Source organism: Camellia sinensis, chromosome 1 (assembly GCF_055761805.1).
Source record: "Camellia sinensis isolate YWXY chromosome 1, ASM5576180v1, whole genome shotgun sequence".
In the NCBI taxonomy this organism is placed as follows: domain Eukaryota; kingdom Viridiplantae; phylum Streptophyta; class Magnoliopsida; order Ericales; family Theaceae; genus Camellia; species Camellia sinensis.
Window position 1 is genome coordinate 4,707,781 of NC_138961.1, and position 21,886 is coordinate 4,729,666.

The following is a 21,886-nucleotide window of genomic DNA, read 5'->3' on the forward strand; positions in this document are numbered from 1 at the left end:
ATACCAAAAAATACAAAAAAAATAAAAATTTAGTACATTTTTGTATTTTTGTGTATTTATTAATTTTTTAAAATATTTTTTTACAAATATTTTACTATTTAGATACATCTAAGTAAAGTGCATCTAAAAAAGTAAAAAAAATTACTTAAAATTTAATAAATATTCACTAAAAACAAAAAACAAGAAAAATAAAAAACTTAATTTTCAGAAAATTGAAACCAAACACACTGAATGATACTTGAACATCCAATAATATTTAGACATATGCCTTGATTAAGGCTTTTAGTAAGAGTTGAAGTATATGTAGCATTACTCAAATTCCATACTTGGCAGTGGAAAAAATCAACTCATAATGGTAACTGGTAAGGGAAAAGTTATTGAATCTCAGGACGAAACTACAGCAAGACCACGAGGGGCTATGGTTTCCTACTCATGAGAAACAATTGGGTGTATCGTACTTGATAGTTGATAATATGTTCACCACCTGATAGATATATTGGTCCACAAGCTATTACACAATTGAAACCAATGGCCATTTTATATCTGGACATTTTATAAACATTTTGTTTATAATTAGGAACTTTTTGATTTAATGAAATGAAGGTATAATGGAATCATTATTAGAATGTTGATTTGTACATTTGATTTATTAAAAAAATAACAATAAAAAATATATTACAAATAAAATTATCATTCACCATTATAAGTGAATTGTCATTTCAAATTAACAAACGAGTAATCTCATTTCATTTCACTCTTATTCTAATGAACCAAATATAACATTAAGACTAATTAAATATTATATTAAGAGGTTGAGGGTTTTACTGTTGCCACAATAAAATTTTTTATTTTTTTCAAACGGTACTCCAAATGTACACAAAACAATAATAATAATAAAAATAAAAAATTGATTTTATTGAGTTAACCAAATAATATAAAGAAAAAAAAAATTATGATTGCAGAATTCATACAGAATTTTATACTTGCTTAATGTGACAATAATTTTTTTTAAAAAAAAAATTAGTCATGCCACATCGCAGCCCCCTATACATAAAATCCTAGTTCCACCCTTGCCCAATGGGTAGAGCTGTGGGAAAGTGATTATAGCTTATAACTGTGAACATAAGCTAATTTTTTACTTATAAATTAAGCTTCTCCTCCTCCACTCAAAAAATAAGTTAATTTTTGACTTATAAAAAACTATAAGCTGTATTGTTAAGCTGAACCAAACACATCAAAATAGTTTAAATTAAACTAAAAATTGAAATAATGTGGAAATAAGCCCTACCAAACCGGGCCTATGTACTACAACAAAAAAAGAAATATAATCCAACAATATATCCAAGTGTGCATAACAAATAATATGGAAACCTTAAAAACCATCCCAACAAATAAAATACTAACAAAGAATACCAGTCAGGATGAATGACCAAAGACACAACAAAACAGTGAAATACACAGGCCTGCACAATTAAAACGAAAATAACATCGATGAAACAATGCTCACACTACAAAATTCAAAACTGGCAGAAACGATAAACAAACATAAATAAGAGAAAGGAAAGGTATGCCACTTTATATCAACTCTGGCCCTATTTGTTTTCCGTTATTACAATTCACTCTGGACTATGATAGATGAATAGTAACCATAACTCTTGTTTATTTTGATTTTGGACTCCGGATTCGTAGTCGGAAGGTGTTATGGATAGTATGAAAACTCACATTTAATTATTCTTAAAAGAAAATTAATTAATTAATTAATTAATTTTATCCAGAGTTTATCTGAAATATATATTAATGTAAAAGTTAATTTTAAATTAACCTAATTCAATCACTAACAAAGACATTATTAGGAATAATAATTTTGTGGGTGTTCAATATTTGTTGTTTATAAATTATTTTAATTAGGATTCAATATGATAATTATTCTTACTAAATACCTTAGTTAGAAATCTTGGTGTATCAATTTTAAGAAACCCACACAAAAAAAAAAAAACAACAACAACAACAACTTTACAAAATTTTTGGTGGCAACTTTGTCACATGTTGGATTGCATGATATTATAGAGAATGAGAGCCCATTATACTTTTGGAATTGAGAAAAAAGGAACTCATAGAATGAAGAGAAAATGATGAGAAAGAGAGAGAGAGAGAAAAAGGGCTCAGCAAACATTGTATATATATATATATATATATATGCATGCAAACATTCATTGTGTATAGATATGCATGCAAGCATTCGGTGAAAAAAATAAAAAATAAATAAAAATAAAAAATAAATAAAAATAAAAATAAATTTGTGAAGCAGCTAAGTTGGGTAGGAGAGGAAGAAGAGTGGGAGATTAAGGAAGCTAAAATTTTCTACCATTTCATCATTCCATTATTAAGTAAGAAATCCCTCTCAACCCTCTCTTTTTTTTTTTTCTTCTTATATTTGAGATTTTCAGATTATATACATATGATAAAATGTCTAAACTTGTAGATAAAATTTTATTTATAATTGTATGAAAATTTATGATGGTATATCAAATATTGGTAGTATGAAAATCATGATAATATTATGGAATTTGGACTTGCATGTGTAGTTTATGCCATTAAAAAGATTATTGAAGATGTTATTTGGCCCTTTAAATCTACCAGAAAGTTGTACGGATTTTTTGAAAATTTTATACTCAAAATTTGAAGATGATTTATTCTAAAAAGTTGTTGAAAATGATGTCTAGGTAATCCACAAAATTTTTCAACAATTATTGAGTTTTTTACGAATTTATACAAATTTTTAACCAAATCTGGCGCTATAGGCAGATTTCACTATGTGTTTGAAAAATCATTAAAAAATTATATTAAACCAAATCTGGTAATTTCTAAGCAAAAAATGAAATTTGAGAAGTCTAATTTCATAATAAATTTTTATATTATGGAATTGATTTATAAATTTAAGTATGGAATTAATTTAAGAAAATGTAATAAATCTGTGTCATGAACATTCTTGGAATTTTTAAGAATTATTTATAAATTATTTTTGAAAAATGCTTTCTGAAAAATGACCATAACATGTTTATTGAGTATTCTGTAGATTGATATGAATTTTAGAGTTGTATAAGTAATTTATTTATAATTTTATTTGCAAAATATACATTCTGAAAACTTTGGCAGATTAAGGAGGAATAAAAAATTATCTCTTCAATTGTTTCTTTGGACTAAAATTTAATATTGTGCTAATCTAATCTTGTAAATTAAAAATCCATGCATGTGTGTGATTATGATTTATTTCTTTTTGGTATCTACATTATTATTTCATACCATAGTTTAAATAAATTGTTTATTTAAATTTTGTACAATTGTTTATTATGGTGTGACATATGTAATATTTTATGTTGGGATTTTAATGAGTTGGTATAACATTATTGGTAATTAAATTTTGAATTTTTTTGAATATCTCAACAAGTAAAGAAACACGAAATTTAACCAATGATACATTAAAATGTAAAAGTGATGGGGTGAGCTTGGTTTAGAATCTTGCGCAAGTGAGTTGTGAACCCTAATATGGCACGGGAAGGTATTTCGACTCTTATCGGTGTAGGCGATATAAGGTTGGTGGTACGAGTGTCACAACATAGACCGTTCCCTTGGGACAGATCGTGATGTCACGACTCGGGTACGTAACTCTGGTACGTGAGTATCATTGGTAGTTACAATAAGTAACATTTAAATATTTGACCAAGGGGGAGTCATAATTGCCTGTGGCCATTGCTTAGTGGTTGAGTGGAAATAGTGCTCCGCGGGGAGTTACTTAAATTTATCTGATAAACTAAATCTATGAAAATTTAGAAAGAAATGTGGACATATTCCTTATGATGAAATACTGCTTCCGTTTGTTATAATTTTTTTTTATTATTTGATCTATTATTATTTATTGTTATTATTTCAACTGATAACATTTATTTTATGCTTGCTAAATGTTACTGGTTATTCTGTTACTACACATTATTCATAAATTGTGAGTATAATTATCGGAGTGGGTATTTTCGGGTTGTACTATCTTATTGAGCTCGTCACTCACTGGCATTCCGGTTGCCCTGGCGTTTTATGCCAGGTATCGAAGAAATCGAAGGAAACACCAAGGCCTTGCAAGGCGACACTCAGCCTTGGTTAACTTGAAGAGTGCCAAGTTCCATGAACTATTTTCTAAAATTTCTAGTTTTTCTCTAGTTTTCTTTTTATATTTGTGTCATTTCTTTTATGTACTAAGACTAAGTTGTGATGTAAGAACTTTAAATTTTGGGTTGTTAATTAATGGATGTTGGTAATATTGGTGGCAATATTGATTTTAAATTCTAAATCTTATTGGGATGTCCTTAAATTTTGGGGCGTCACAAATAGCCCTTGGCGAGGGTATTAGCAATCCAGAGTGGGAGATGGTATTAGCAAAGTAGTCCATTCGGATTGGGTATTACCAGAAGTTTGGCCGGTCAACCGGTCAACGCAATTTTTATTTTTATTTTTTATTTTTTTTATTTTTACTTGTTAGGCATTTTTTTTAAAACATTAATGTTAATGTTTTTGTATTTTTTGTTAAGAAAAAATCATAAGTTTATTTGTTTTACTATTTTATATAAAAATAATTTAATAATCCCAATACTAACAATTATTATTGAAACAAACATAATTTTACTAATTTCCTCACTATCAATCTCCTATCTATCAATCTCTTTTATTCTACCTCCAAAAACAAACGGACCTTGATTGTTATGCTAAAATTCCCTCTAATTTGCTAAACCCAAAAACAAAACAAAAAAAAACATTAAAAAAATAAGAAACCAAAATTATACATACTTGTACTATCTATATCTATTAAATGAAGTCCCAAAATAGTCTCCTGAAACTTTTGCCACTTGAAAATTATATAATTAAAAACAAAAAAAACTACACCTGCACTGTTTAACTGTCCACGTTCTGTACCCTCACCTTTTATTACTCTACACTTACAACTTCTCTCATTTAATTGCCCAATTAGATTTTTTTTTTTTTTAAAAAAAAAAAACTTCAAGTCTGCACGTACACGTTTTTTTTTTATTTTTTATTTTTAGGAAAATCCTCCTTTCTCTCCCGCAAGTCCAAGACAGCGCCTCTTAAAGAGGTCACCAGGGTATTCTGTTAGCCGTTCCGGGCGAGGAGACTATAACCTGTGAACTTGCCCCAATCTCTCAAGACAAGTTCCGCTTAAATCAAGACTTGCACAGCGAAAGAGTATTAAACACACACTAAGTGTTGATTAGATAACTTGAGATTCAACCTTCTAACCAACTGTACTACGGTCAAAAGATTGACTCGAAAAAAATTAAACCCATGACCTAGAGGTTTAATCCCCGGATTGAAACAACAATGCCACCCACCCTGGTTACACTTGCGTTCTGTTTCCTAACTTTCATTTTATTTCATCCCTACCCTACACCTACGCGTTCTGTACCCTCACTTTCATCTTATTGTTCCATAGTTCCACAAACTTTTCAAAAAATTTCTTCCCATTCAAATCATTAACAGGTTTGCACAGTTCCGTTGTCTTTTTCTTACTAAAGTTGCTCACTTTAATTTTCTTAATCAAACTATTGTTGTTTTTAGTTTTTAACCTCAACTATTTTGTTAATTTTGAAAACAACTATTTCTCAAATAAAAATATAAAAGTAAAAGCATTATCAAGTATATTTTTTTCATACAATTTATTTTTATGTTATTGTATGTAAAATATGGATTGAATATTGTAAAGTTTTTTTTTCTTCTTCCGGTTCTTTCTAAATTTCCTTTTAACTGAAACTTTTTTCTTCAATTTTTCTCAATTTTTTTTTAAAATTTTATTACTTTATTATGATGTATCATAAAAATTCTAATCAACCAATTCAAATGGTGGCCTACGTGGTGACTTTTTACAACTTATTTTTAACTTAGAAATTAGAAATGCAATTGGCTTTTTTCTATAAGTGTTCTATCAATGTTTGTTTATTTTTTTTAGTATAAATTCTGTAATTATTTAGTCAAAAATATGATTTTTTTTTTATTTTCTATTTATTTTTTATGTTTTGCATTTTATCAGAATATGCAAGTAAATTTGCTTATCATTACCGCCTATTGAGTGACTATGATCTCCAAATAATCCAGTAGCAACAAAAATTCCCTACATTAAAATGACAAGATTCAAAAAGAATTTTGCTAAAAACAATTGTATATTGGCAAGAAAAACAAAGTGATGCCAAAGAAAAAAAGATAGAATGAATCCAAAAAAAGTGCACCATTAAACTGGACTACTGGAGCAAGCAATATAGTTTACAACATCAAATACAGAAATGTATGCATGTATCAAAACACATTTTAAAATATTTCTCCTTGCATCATCTTAAAGTTTTTCATAACTTGAACAACATTTAAAAGCATGTCTTCCTCTTAAAAAATAAATAAATTACATAATATAAAATATAAATTACAGAATATAACTTCTTTTTTTTTTTAATTTGCACACGCATCGGCTGCTAATATATTATAATATGAAGAAGGAAATTGGGAAATTGTTTTTTATACTTTTTAAAAAAAGTTCTATAAGGAGGTGAGTAAGGTTTGAGCCAACGGCCATAGATGAGAGGACTTATACGTACTTAACTACATACATTTTAGACTTATACTACTTAAGTTGTATAAGTCTAACAAGTCTAATTGGGCTGCATAAGTTGTATTGGGCCTTATTCTTTCTCCAATACTATAAAAGGCTAATAAAAATTAGGGCCCTATTTCTGTTTAAAGTCTGGAGCCCAATATGCCTTTGTTGCCTACCCCTTGTTGGGCCTGCGTACAATTCTCATAAATTCTTTTTAAATGGATTTTCATTTGTTTTTATTGAATTTTTTTTCATATTTTAATCAATTTTTTGTTTTTAAGACACATTAAGATTATTTGTATCTAAAAAGTAAAGATGTTTAACTAAATTATAAGAAAATTACTAAAAACAAACTAAAAACCCAAACAAAAATGTATACAGATTTTTGTTTGAATTTTTATCAATTTTTAATATTTTTCTAATATTTTAGCCAATTTATTCTATATTTTGGATGCATCTAAAAATTACAAAGAATTGATTAAAATATAAAAAATGACCAACAATAAATAAAAACTCATCTAAAAATAAATTTGAAAAATTAAACCAAACATATTCTATTATTTTAATCCATCAATATCAAATTGAACGCTACACGTGTATGTAAACCACTTTTAAAAATATGATGTCTACAATAAAATTATAATGGAGTTAATTTTGATTAATGTAATGATATTTTATATTGTGATATGTGTTACAAATGAATAATTTTAATAATCTTAACCTTATCGTTCTATAAAAGTGTTACTTAATTACTTATATATAATAAATTTAGTTAAATTATTTGTTGATTTTGATAATTTTAGTTCTATTGTGCTTTTAAAAGTGTAATTATCATATAATGAATTTATATGATATATATTAAATTATAAGATAGTAAAATAAACACTCATTTTGATATTAAAAATAATAGTTAAATTAGAAAGAGAATTAGCAATATTAAACTAAAACTATAAGTGATTCTAATTATTTAATTTAATTTTAATTTTTATATTTATATTTATATTTATTTGGATAATAAAAATATGTAGAAATAGAGCTATATAAAATTTATTTAAAAGATTAAATATAAATATGTTGTGATTAGATTAAGAAGAAAATACATAAATTAATTATGTTGAGTATTGATTTTTTTTTTTTTTTTGAATTATTCATACATATTGTATATAGGTTTATCCAATTTAAATTAAACATAAATATTTTGTAATAAATAATTTAATGTTAAATAAAAAATTAAATATAAATTAATATTAAGACACCAATAACATAGACAAGCAACATAAAAATATAAAAAAAATTAATTTGATCTGTGTAATACACATAATTAAGCACATTAATTCTGTCTTATTTATTTATTTGTTTATTTGTATAGCGAGATAATTTTTTTTCAAATATCATAATAATTAAATCATAATTATATGTATGGGAAATAAATATTTCTCAAATAGAATACATACAAAATTGGTTATTATAATTAAAATTAAATTTTTGTAAAACTTTATATGTAAATGAAAAACAAATGCTGATATGATTTTTTTAGGAAAAAAAAAAGAGAGTAAGGTTTAGATTGTGCCACATAAGAAAAGAAAAAAACATTACATATATATATATAATATGATTAGAGTTTAGATTTGTCTTAAAGCTGTGAAGTATATAAAATAAAATATTATTATATTACATAGCTATCAATTATTATTTTCTATATAATTTTTTACACGAATAAACTTTTTGAGTAAATTAAGAAAAAATTAAAATATAAAGAGTCAAAAGGAAAAGAATAAAATTGAAGGGTTGAAAAAATAACCAAATATAATAATGATAAAATATAATAGATAAATTATAAATACACAAGTTTGTTTAAATACGAATTATTATTATAATTCTGGAAATTGTATTCCACCTTTTGAGATAATATCATAACAAATGACTTATTGTATTAATAAACAATCAACTCAATTAACAGTTTTTAATAATATTTAAAATATACTTTAATTAATAATTTATATAATTTTCTTATTATATAAGAAGAGAGTTATAAATTTTATTTTTTTAATTAAATTTATTAAATAAAAAATGTTTCACAAGAAAATATTTATAAATTTTCAAAGCTTTTGTAATTTATCAAAAATATAATAATGGGATACGTTTGGGGGAATATAAAAGGAGCAGTATATAAAGTATCAACACGAGACATGCAATGCAAGGCGTAATTTGAAGAAAATTGATAGAAAGAAAATCTTCAATCCTCAGGTACATCTCTTCTTCTTCACGTTGCTTGCTCTTCTTCTTCTTTTTTTTTTTCTTTTTTTTTTTTTTTTTTTTGTGTTCTTCCCTCTTTATATGTTCTGCCGGGTTTCTGTTACATTTTTTTTTTTTTTTTTGTTTTTTTTTGGGGGGTGTTTGTGTTTGTGTTGTTTTCAGGCTAGGGCTGTTAGTTTCTTCTTCTTGTTCACTTTTTTTTGTTTCGTTTTTCCCCATTGAGGTTTTGTAGATCCAGGCCATTCTTCTCCGCCTCTTCTTCTTAACGATTATTATTATTTATTTTTTTGGTGGTCTTATTTTCTAGTTAATGATTAATTTTAGCCCTCTCTCTGGTGAATGACCATGATTTGATCCCCCACCCACCAACCCCCATCTATACCGGCTGGACTGATTGATTATGGTTGTGAATCACAATGCTAATGAATTTCTTTGCTTATTATGAATTAGGTTGCCTATTTCTCTGCGAGTTGTTATGGAATTAGCATTTTAAATCAATTCTATTAACTGAGAATGAATGTGCTGTTGTAGTAGTTTGGGTGCTCCTTGTTTTGGTGAACCCCACTCCATGCCAATAAGGGGACACCACATATTGATATAAACTTTAAAACTGAGTATTTTTTCATGGGCAAATTACACTGATAGTCCCTACATTCATTTTGGTCCCTCCGCTTTTAATTGACTCAATTTTGACCCTTCATTTTAAATTTTGTGTCATTTTGATCCAATTGATAATGCCCTTAGTGTTTTTGATGGAAAATAATCATTGAATTGGTTGAGGTTAGCTCACTAAGTTTAGTAAATTTATAATTTTACTTTAAAAAACATAACATATGCCACTTGTTTGCATATTTTCTATAATAAAAAAATACTAAGAGTTGTAATCAATTGAACCAAAATCATAAATTCAAGGTCAAAATCGAGCCAATTGAAATTATAGGGACTAAAATGACACAAAGACCAAAGTACAATTTACCTTTTTTTTATAATCCAAAATTTACTAACAAATTGAAACCATCACTTGCAAATTTTAGAAAGCTAATTAGGGGTCAAACTAAAAATATATGGAAACAAAAAGTGGGAAAAGTGAAAGAAATTAAAAATACACTCACATATCTTTGTTGAGATGTGAATGTTAACTTGAATTTCTCTCTTCCTCTATTTTATTTTCTTTGTTAAGAAAGTATTTGAATATTAAGTTGCATTGCTTAATGTTAGCATTAGTGAGCATGGCAAACAAATGAGACTACGAGGATCGAACCTCAATCTTCTCATACCAAAATTTATAATTAACAAATTACAAATTTTGTATGAGAGCTTTGCCACTTGAGCTACATCCTCAAGTTTGTTTAGGTGAATTTGTGAACATTTATCTGATTAATTTTTTTTTTTTTTTTTTTTTTCCAAGATAGTTTTAATTTATTTATTTTTATTATTGAAGTGCATTCTCTCTAAATTTTGATAGTATTCATTAATCATATGAAATTTTTTATACATATTTTATTTCTTATTATAGGATCTTACGATTCTTGATTTGATCCTATGTAGGCCGGTAGAATCCCAAAACAATCCTATGTAACCCCCAAATTTTTACAACCTTGCTTCCTGTTGATAAGGAGTTATGGCTCGTTTTTTTCGTGGTGGAGGTCAGTATTTGTTTCCTTTTGCCATCTCTCTCTTTCTTTCTATCTTGCTTTGAACATAATTTAATTATATACATTTTTGCCCATTTCAATTTGTTTGTGCTTTTTGTTATCTGAAACCATTTGCTCAAAATGGTAGAGGTTTATTTAAAATTTCAATGTTTATCTACTTGCAAAAGGTATATGGCATCTGTGTACATTTTGCAGCATATTGGAAACTAAAAATTAAAAGCAAATATTGTTAGTTATTTTTCATGCTTGATTCATTGCTAGTTTGTGTTTGTGGATATATTCTAATAAAGGTTCTTTGTTGAACTTGTAAGTTTTTAACAACCTCAAACTGTGTTGCAAATTGATGTTTTTATGCTCTAGTTGAACAACTAATACATGTTATGGGTTAATTGTTTTTGATATTGTCTTTCCGTGTTTTTCTTCTCAAATTTGTTGCTCGTCTTTTGTAGGAAATTCTTCTTCAGCTTCTTCTGGTTCAAACAGTTTAGTGTGAAGCATTTTTCTTATGCTAAACGAAGTTGCTTGATCGCCCCTAGTAACTTCCCCGGTTTTCATTTCTAAGGGAAGTAGCAATCGGTTTTCAGCAACTTCTCTAGCTTTCTTCCTTTTTATTTTATATTTATGATATCTTGTTTTTGTGTTTACCTTTGCCCTTGTGTTCTTTATCTTCATAGTTACAAAAACTGCGGCAACTCTAATGGGTTTCTCTGCTCTGAGCAAGAACTTGGCAAATCTTTATGTAGAGCCATATTCATGCGAGATTTTAGTCAAAGAATATGAAGAGGTACAAATTTTCAAAGTTCAGTCATTGGGAATGGTTATTGGTGATATAGTAGTTGTTGCCTCTTTTCTTAGTTGAGGATGTGATGGTGCAGCCCTTGATTGGTTGGATGCCAATTATTGGATTTGGAAGCCAATGTTGAAGTGCATGGGTCCAAAGTCTTTTTGGTCCCATAATTGTAATTTGTAGTTTATTATTATTGTTTAATTAGATTTAATTAGATAAAGTTAGCTAGGAATATTAGGTGGTTAGGTTTCCTAATTACAATGTAGGACTTTGGTTATATAAATATTAGGAGTTTGAGTTTTGGCATTGTAATATTCAGTTTTTAGAATAATATTTGAGAGTAAAAGGACGTGGCCAACTTTGAGTTCTTCTCCCTCTCTCTATCCAGTCCTGCATCTGGATCAGCCATAGGTTTATGGCTTAAATCCAAAGATTTAATTTCCTAATGCAAATATTTTTAGTTTTATTTCAAAGAGTGTTTGGAGAGATTTTATGTTTCACTCTTCAATTTTCTTTTTAAGTACATTGTTTGTACTATATTTTGTCCTTTCTCTATTATGCAGTGCATGAGCAGAACTCCAACCAGTTGCGATGCCCAATGTTGTGAAAAAATTCGCAAAAGGATGGCATCTTGCCTTGAAAGTAAGTTGGGTTTGTATGCATATCTAGAAACTTTCTTGTTTTCTCTGCGGTGCCACTTTTGCCATTATTAAATATAAAAGAATAAAATGATGATTCCTTGGTGCTTTTAAGATGGTTCTGCATTTTAATTTTGCAAGAAACTCTATACCGTATCTCATATGAACCAGGAGTTCCATTCCAATTCTAAAAAGAAAACTAAACTAAGAAGGTTTAATTATCGTATAGGATTGTATTTTAAGGTGTCTTTATCTATTTTAATAGGACTTTTGATCCATCGAAATGCAAAATCCCATGTTCTAAGGTTTTGTTTGTTTGTTTGTTTGTTTGTTTTGTTTTGTTTTGTTTTTTTTTTTTTTTTTTTGGGGGGGGTGGGTGGGGGGGGTGTTGTTCGTGGGAGTAACACATGTTGACAGAATGAAGTCTGTATTCCCCTGATCACTATTTTTTTGGGATGATATTAGATTGTTGTAGGCCTTCCAGTTTATTGTATTTATTGGATTCATTTTATTTTTGATTTTCTTGGGAGGCAATGTAGTTAATAAAATTGTTTGCTTTGAGTTCTTGTACAATGTATATTGCTTTTGCTTTGTAATTACGGTTACTATTATAAAAAAAAGCAGCTTGCATAAATTTCAATTGTGAAAAGAATCTTAGGATTAGGACGGGTGAAAGTTGGATCTTAAGGTTTAGAAAACATGTAATGCCCTCTATTTGGGTTGTGATTAAATAAGTATACTTTCGAAATAGAGATAAGGAAACAAAGAGGAGACAACATGTTGTAAATTTGATGAATGGATACAACAGTGTGTAATATCAAGAAGGGAGAAAGCAAAAATGAGAAATCTATGGTGGGCTGAAATGATTAGGTTTGGAAACTAGACATGAATCCCAATTTATAAAGCTGTGATTAATGCTAACTTGTTAGGTGGTTGTTGTTCGTGGGAGTAACACATGTTGACAAAATCAAGTATGTATTCGCCTGATCACTATTTTTTTGGGATGTCATTAGATTGTTGTAGGCCTTCCAATTTATTGTATTTATTGGATTCATTTTATTTTTGATTTTCTTGGGAGGCAATGTAGTTAATAAACTTGTTTGCTTTGAGTTCTTGTACAATGTATACTGCTTTTGCTTTGTAATTATAGTTACTATTACTTATCAAAAAAGCAGCTTGCAAAAATTTCAATTGTGAAAAGAATCTTAGGATTAGGACGGGTGAAAGTTGGATCTTAAGGTTTAGAAAACATGTAATGCACGCTATTTGGGTTGTGATTAAGTAAGTTTACTTTCGAAATAAAGATAAGGAAACAAAGAGGAGACAACATGGTGTCAATTTGATGAATGGGTAAAACATGGTGTAATATCAAGAAGGGAGAAAGTAAAAATGAGAAATCTATGGTGGGTTGAAATGATTAGGTTTGGAAACTAGACATGAATCCCAATTTATAAACTTGTGATTAATGCTAACTTGTTAGGTGGTTTTTTGGTAATCCAATAGAGAATGCATGCTGAAAAATTTAGGCCATTTATTATTGATTCATAGTGTTTGGGAATTTTGTATCAAACTTATTTGGTACTTAATCAAATCAAATCAACCAAACCAAACCAAACCTTGTGTCCCAATCAATTGGGGTCAGCTACGTATCATTTTCCTCAATTATGTTTTGCAGGGCCATATGCTTAAGTAAATTCATATCCTTCTTCACCATTGTATCACATATCAATCTAGGTCTTCCCCTCCCCCTTAGCATTTTCACTAGCAGTAATCCTATTGCACTTCCTTATTGTTGCCTCTACCAATCTTAGTTGTACATGTCCAAATTATCTTGGTCTATTCATTTCTAACAATCAGCTCCAATTGGAGCTAATAATGTTAATAATTTGTAATTTTGTTATAAACAAAACAACTTGAATGGAAAGAAAACTACTGGCTTAGGGGTGGGGGGAGAGGAATGCTACATTAATTTAATAGAAATAAATATATTTGTGGAGACATCATGCAAGCGTGCAAGCTTTTAAACTAATGATAACGTGGAGTAACGTTTCCAATGAGTTATAAAGGTTATTGATGGTCCTTTTTTATTCGATCAATAAGGGGTGATCAGTTGGAAGTGAGACTTCTTGATGGTGTTTCTCCAATAGGAAATCTTCAATTGCATCAAGAACAGTAAAGATGGCTCGAGCTTGGTGATTTGGTTGGTGAAAAGTTGCAAAGAGATGGTGACGGCTATGCATGAAGGCTTTTTGAAGGATGATATTGATCAAGATGATTTTTGGTGATGATGGCGGGAGTATTCAATCAATTCATATGGAAGACTTTGATGAAGGATATTTTGGTGGTTGTCAAGCATTGACAAAATTTGGGGGTTATGTAGAATCTGATGACTTCTTAGATGAGTCTTTGGATGGCGATGATCGCAACAAAAACTCGATCTCAGCGTTGCAAGAGTCGTCCAACTTTGATACAGTGGTTTTATTCAACAATGCTTCTGACCAAGAACAAGGGGAAAATCATTCATCAGGATTTATACACAAAGGAAATGAGGGAACAAATGGAAATGGTGTTTTCACCGTTGAAATGGACCCTATTGTATGTGAATCAAATGGGTATGATCGTATGAGTACTTTGCTTTGAAGGGGCATTATTTGCTTATTTGGTTATGTTGATCGTCAAAACAAAGTGGATAGGAATTGTGATGCTCACACTTTTCTCTTCTTTGTTTTCCCTTTTTTCTTGCCAAAGGTTAATTTTGATCTTGAATCTCTACCACCTTCCAATCCTTTGAGAAATGCTTGCATTGGGGCTTGAGATGATATTCTTTTTCCTAGTAAGGATCTTATACTAGTTGATGGCTGCAAGTATAATGCTGCTATTAATTACTTTGGACTTATGGAAGGGGAATCTGGTAACCGTGAAGAGGAGGGGTGAAGGATTTAGGAGAGAGTGTGGTTTACCAGTGTTTATAGCCCGAACAATCCTAGGTTAATAGCTTTCTTCTAGGAGGAGTTAGTTGCTCGTTGTGTTGTGTTCTCCCAGTTGGTGTGTCAGAAGTGACTTTAAGTTTAGTGTCATTACGGTAGTTTCAGAGAAGATTAATGGGGATAAGTTACTTAAAGTATGAAGGATTTTGATATGTTCAATAGGAATTGTGATCTCAATCTATCATCAAACTTGTCTTTAAGACAGCTGAAGGGGTGCACTCTTTATCACAGGTCCATAACCATTCTCCTACCAACTTTGTTAAGGCTACCTATACATTTAAAGTAAGTTTTTTTTTTTTTGTGTGTGTGTGTGTGTTTTGTATTAGTGGTACGAGAGAGAGGTGGTTGAGATTATGATAGGAAGAAGTCAACTTAGCCTGTTGGATAGGATCTTCGTGATCACCTTGTAACTAAAGTTACAAAGATTGATTGGCCTGAAATCTGAAACGGCCTTAAATTTTAGGAAAACAAAGATGATTCACTGTAGCATATTCTATTACTAACTTATCCAGCAACCAGTTATCTGTCCAAAAGTGAGTTTAAGTTCCATCTCCAATAAGCCAACAAGAATTCTCAGTTAGAAGCTTATCATTGGAAATTCTTTCAGACAGAAGCTTTGAATAATTTTGACAAGGAGTGGCCAGGCACATAGGCTTTTGTTTAATATATATTGGTTTGGACTGGCTGAGTGTTTTTTTTTTTTGGTTTGAAAAAGCTTGTTTGTATTAATGTTAACACCGTATGCTGTAATTGGATTTCTCATGCTTTCTTTGATGGCACAAGCAGCCTAATGTTACCTCGTTGATCTTTATAGATGTATTTCAATTATTTCCCGTTATTTTTTCTCATGCATCATGTATGCAATCTCAGGTGTGCAAAGAAGGGTTGAAAGAGAAAAGAGTAAGTTTGACCTTTTGATTTCATGCTATTGTTTATTTCATTTTCCAATTAAAGCTTTCAAACTTGTATATTCGTGTTGATTTATGTTTATTCATGTTATTTTCATTTAGAAAATGTTTGGAAAGTTATAAATACACTCCTTGAGGTTTTAGAAAGTAAATACTGCCCCTTGAGGTTTCAAATCGCATGACAATTCTCCCTTTGTTAGTCAACTGTTAGGTCAACTAACAAAAGTAGATGACGTTAGCAATTTTATTTTTCAACATACGTAAACGCTTTGCTCATTTCTCTCTCTGTCTTTCCTATTTTGTTCCTTTCTCCCTCTCTTCCTCCCTGAACCACACCTCCTAAGAAAAACCAATGACCTTTTCATTTTATTTCATTGTTATATACTCTCATATAATTTCATATACAACTATGTTAATGATTACAAATTGCAAATACCAGTAAGGCTACATCCTTGTGAGACAATGTGTCGGACTTTTGGCAAGTATCTTCCAAGCCCCTTCAAACGTTTCAAAATTCGTGTAAAATATGCCATATTTCCTCTTGGTTTTATTACTTGTAGAGAGTTGGCCCTTCCAAAATCTCAATTTGTTTTAGTTAGGGTCATGATACAATACACGTGGTGTATATACCATACGTTAATTATGTTCTAAATTGGTGTTGGTTACGAGTCATTGTGGTTTTTAGTTATGGGCCATTGTCCTACTGAGGCTAACAATTGGTAAGTCTCATTATTATGTTTATTTATGTGTAAAAGTGGTTTTAGTTACGACTTATTGTAGTCACTTTGGTTACGACCGAATTGGTATTTGATGACTCAAGTTGGTGTTAGCTACGACCAATTTGGCTATGATCGGTGTGATAAAGTATTTAGTATTGAGTATATATTATTATTTCTCGTCTTATTATTTTGTACATACTTTTTTTTTCGTAAGGTTCAAGTATTTAATATTGTCTGAAATTTTATTTGCGAATTTAATAATAATGTTCAATTTTTATTCTTATAAATATGAAAATATAGTAAGAATTTAATAGAAGGGCAAATTATATTAAACCCCCTCAAACTATTGGCCATTTACACTTTACCCCCCTAATGTTTTAAACTCGACAATTATCCCCTCAAACTATTTGAATTTGAACATTAAGTTCTTCTGTTAGTCATTTGTTAGATATTTGGATAAAAATTGCCAAGTGTTGTACACATGATGATTATATTAAATTTTATGACCAAATTACCCCATTTTATTTTTTGTAAAAATTTAATATAATCATCATGTGCACCGTACTTGACAATTTTTCATTCAAATATCTAACAGATGACTAATGAAAGGACTTAATGTTCAAATTCAAATAGTTTGAGAGGGGTAATTGTTGGGTTTAAAACATTAGGGGGGTAAAGTGTAAATGGCTGATAGTTTGAGGGGATTTAATATAATTTGCCTTTAATAGAATAGATTATGTAGTCAATTTTTTATTGTATATATAATTCGGGCCCCCTTAACGAGATTTCCGGGTCCAGCACTAACTAAAGTGTGTTCCTAGTGAGCATCTTTAGCCACAGCGCACTCACTTCCTGCTCAAATCCACACCAAACTAGTCACCAACAATACATTGACCACCGAACCAGTCACCAACAAGCGTGTTGTGTCTAACCTCGAGACACTTTGGATACTCCTAAAAGTGTATTTGACACTTCATCTTTTTTAATTAAAAATGAAATTCATAATTACAGACATTTAACCAACATTTTGCAGACACTTCGGCGACATTTCTTGCATTCCTTAAACAAGTCCTACATAATGAACCCCTTTATAAAGAGCATGTGTTAAACTGATTGTTGATGGTGGTATAAAAAAAAAAGGGAGAGAATGAAAAGGAACTAAGGGATTGAGGATTAATAGAGAGAGAAGGTAATATAGAGTGCAATTGTTTTAGCTTTCTCGTCTATGGCTGCAAAAGGGTGTCAGTTGAGCATGGGAAGGGATGGGGGTGGCTGTTGAGGGTGGGGAGGGTAGGGTTCTGGTTGGCGGGGGAGAGTGGATGAGGGTGGAGAGGATGGGGGTGGCTGTTGAGGGTAGGGATCTGGTTGGCGGGGGAGAGTGGATGAGGGTGGGGAGGGTTTTTGAATGGAGGAAGGAGATGTGGGTGTTAGGGTTAATTTTATTTTGGTAATGGAGGGTAATTAGGTAGTTTACATTTTCTTTTAATTCTATTAAAAGACAAACGCTGACTGAGGATAATTGTAATTTCTCAAATCATGAGAGAATTTGTACCTTTGATAAACATCAAGGTTGTATTTGTAATTTAACCTTTTTTTTTTGGTGGGTTATATGTGGATGAGGTGTGTTGGGTCTTACTTTTTAATGCAGAGTATGGAGAATCTCTCTTGAAAGAAGCAAATGCGGCAGGTTTTGCCCGTGTTAAAGATCACTGGAGGTATACAACGTGTAATGACCCTGCACAGCGCAAAATAATTTGTGAGATGTACAATGAGGTAAGTTGTGTTTATTTTAGAGACTTCTAAGATATTTGTTTACGTGATATAATAATTATTTACGGGCAAGTTACACCGGTGGTCCTTACATTTTGCTCCCAGTGTTATTTTGGTTCATTCACTTTCAATTGACTCAATTTTAATCATTAATTTTAAATTTTGTATCAATTTGGTCTAGTTGATAATGTCGTATTTTTGACAGAAAATAATTACTGAATTAGTTGAGGTTAACTCACGAAGTTTAGTAAATTTATAATTTTACTTTAAGAAATATAACACATGCTACTTATATGCATATTTTTTTGTAAAAAATTATAATCAATTAGACCAAATTGAAATGAAATCATAAATTTTGAATCAAGTCAATTAAAATTATACAAAGACCAAAGTACAGGGATTACTATTGCAATTTGCTCAATATTTATTGCTTTTTATACTTGAGAATTAATAATATGGGCTAATTATTTAACAAAAAAGACTGAGACCCCCTTTCAAAGGTACCCCCACGACCTCCTTTGCCTTTTGATTGGTCAAAAATTTTTTTTTTTTTTCTTCTCTCCCACTCACCAACTCCCACGTGTGGGGGGGGATATGAGGGGGTCCTAATCACAGTTTAATTATCATTGTGTTTGTAGTGATATGATCCCAAATGAATTATCAAATTTTCTATCAAACTGCTCACATGAGTATAACGTTTGGTAGAAAATTTAATAATTTATTTAATATCCCTATCATAACTCTTTACATAATCTTGAGGTTGTTCAGATTTATAACAATTGTTTAATCATGCAGTGCCTTAGCAGGAAAGGCACGAATTGTGAATCTATTGGCGACTACTGTCCTCAATGTAAAATAGGCTCCTAAATGTCGTGTTGTTGTTCGCCATTATATGAATGTTTGGAGCACACTGAAGTCAATATATTATGCCTCTGAGATGAGACACTTATATTTATGGATGGGGTAAACATTCAGCTAAAGCAACGTGCCTCCGTTTGGGAAGTGGATTGATTTTTTGATTTTTTAATTTTTTAATTTTTTGGCTATTTTGACTTGGGCTAAAAAACTTGATTTGGGAAGAATTTTTTGACTTTTTGACTTTTTTGATTTTTTTTGTGAGAGAAGAGTGTAATGATTATGAGTTGGATGTGATGTTTTGTTTGTTATGGTTAAAATAATATATTTTGTCTTTTGTGGCTATTTTAGCCACAAACTCACTTGCCAAACAACACCAATTTCAGTTTAAGTGGTGATATATTTATATAATTGGTGTGAGATATATATATACATATACACACATAAATGAACTAGAATATTCTTGCTCTGGTTAAATTATGGATATGAGTGATGGTTGCAATTATACTTCACATCTTGTGAAATGCTTTCTAATTTAAAATTTATTTGAAAAATAAGGGAAAACAGTAACTGTTTTAAGTTATATATTTTATTTACATATATTTAAGATAATTACATAAGAAACTTGATATTAAATTTTTTGAATAATATTTATCCTATTTTTGGGATAATGATTATAGTGAAAATAAAATAAATTAAGCAGAAATAGATTTTTTGTCAATTTTATTTATACTTATCTAATTCATTTTCTTTGCATATTCTTAACTCAACCAAAATAAAAAATAGTTTCTTTTTCACTTCATTTCATAGCGTATAACATTTTATGTTTTCTCATAATATATTTTCATTTTCATTTTATTTATTTTAAAATTTTTGTAAACTTTTTTTTAATACATTTTATAAGTATTGAATAACAATATTCATGTATGGAAAAAAAAATAAGGATCTTGAAAAAGTAATTCAAAAAAATTATCTAAAAATAAAGTGGGCGGAGAGTATTCAAAATTCATGTGATGTGTTATTACAATCAGAATGTATCTATTCCACACGTTTTATTTTATGAAAACTTTTCAAATATATTTTTTAAATGATAATTTTAGAAAATTGACATATAAGTATTAAATAACAATATCAACGATGATTAATAAAAAAATTGAAAAAAAAAATTAGGAGCTCAAAAAAGTAGCCAGGAAAATTATCAAAACAATAAAAATGTCATGTAATGTGGATTACAACAACAATAAATTTGGTCTAGAATCTAGATTTTAATTTTGACAACTTTTTGAGATATTATATATATTTTATTTCGTAATAGAAAAACAATTAACAAATGAATGATAAAAATTCATAAATTTGAGAAAAATATATTGAGATTTTCATCATTAATATAAAAAATAGAAAGTTTCCATATTGACAAAAATTTCAATGATTCTCTAATTAATGGACAAAATTTGAAAGGTATTGCCATATTGGTCATTAAAATTAAAAAAATAAAAATGAAATTTGATGAGAACCAATAATGTGACAACACATATTTTTACATTATAAAAGTTCAAAAATTTGAGGAAAATATATTGAGCTTTTCAAAAACACTGCCACACAACATTTTTACTTATATTATATAACTAGCGTAAAACTCGTCCTATGCACGGGTAAGTAACAAAATGTGGTAAACTATTCTAAATATGTTAAAAATTAACTAAATACTATGGTATTAATTTAGATGGGTATTTAAATAATAGATTTTAGTGATTTTACTAGGTTTATATAAATATGCAGGACTAATTAATTTTTTTTGAAATACACTCAATTAAATAAACTCAATTGAAAAAGAATAGTAAGGGTAAAATTCTATAAATATAAGATGAATATGAAAAAATTAAATTAAATTTGAAGATGCATATAGAAAGAGAAAATGAGATAAATCTTCAGAAAAGAATAAATTCAACTGAAAATCAAGAGTGAAAGTGGATTCTGTAAATATAAGATAAAGTTTAAAAAAATCAAATTTAAATTTGAGGATGAACTATAAGAATATAAAAAGAGAAAATTAAATAAATTCTAGAAATATGAGGTAGAGAGAAATTCAGTAAATATCAAATGAAGATTAAAAAAAAAATTAAATTGAAATTTAAAATTTTAAAAATAAAATAAGATAAATGTGAAAAAAAAAATTAATATAACTCTAATAATAGAAGAATAGAAGATGGTAGTAATTTAAAAATTAGATAAGAGTGAAATGTTACCTATAAATTTTAAAATTTGTAAAAAAAAAATCTTAAAAATAAGAACTGGGGTATAGCAAGTTAAAAATTAGATAAGAATTAAATGAAAAATATAATTTTTTTAAATTTAAATTTTGTGTAGTTAAAAAATAAGCATTTATGATATCTTATTATACAAATTTTAACTCTATTTTGTGTCTACTACTGATTATTTTAAATAATTTTTGTATTATAAAGTTACTTAATTTTTTTTTTTAAAAAAAAATCAAGGGATCACCTTTTTATTTCTTAATTTTGTTTTGTGTCAATAACCTATAAATTTCAACAATTTTTGTATTTTGAAGCTAATAAAAAAAAAATCGCTTTTCTTTTTATAATCTTAATTAGATTCATTCTAATTTGGTTTTGTGTCAATAACCTATAAATTTTAGAAATTTTTG

At 28.9% G+C, this 21,886-nt stretch overlaps 1 protein-coding gene across 1 annotated transcript; it reads left to right on the forward strand.

Annotated features, from left to right (window-relative positions):
- The first annotated feature begins 8,776 nt into the window (after positions 1-8,776).
- On the forward strand, positions 8,777-19,368 carry LOC114264529 (uncharacterized). Its single transcript, XM_082871142.1, has 8 exons — positions 8,777-8,893; positions 10,451-10,548; positions 11,007-11,039; positions 11,232-11,341; positions 11,908-11,986; positions 15,840-15,869; positions 18,245-18,369; positions 19,162-19,368. Exons 2-8 carry the CDS (start codon positions 10,524-10,526, stop codon positions 19,231-19,233), a joined length of 474 nt encoding a protein of 157 aa, XP_082727268.1. The 5' UTR covers positions 8,777-8,893; positions 10,451-10,523; the 3' UTR covers positions 19,234-19,368.
- Positions 19,369-21,886: the final 2,518 nt, after the last annotated feature.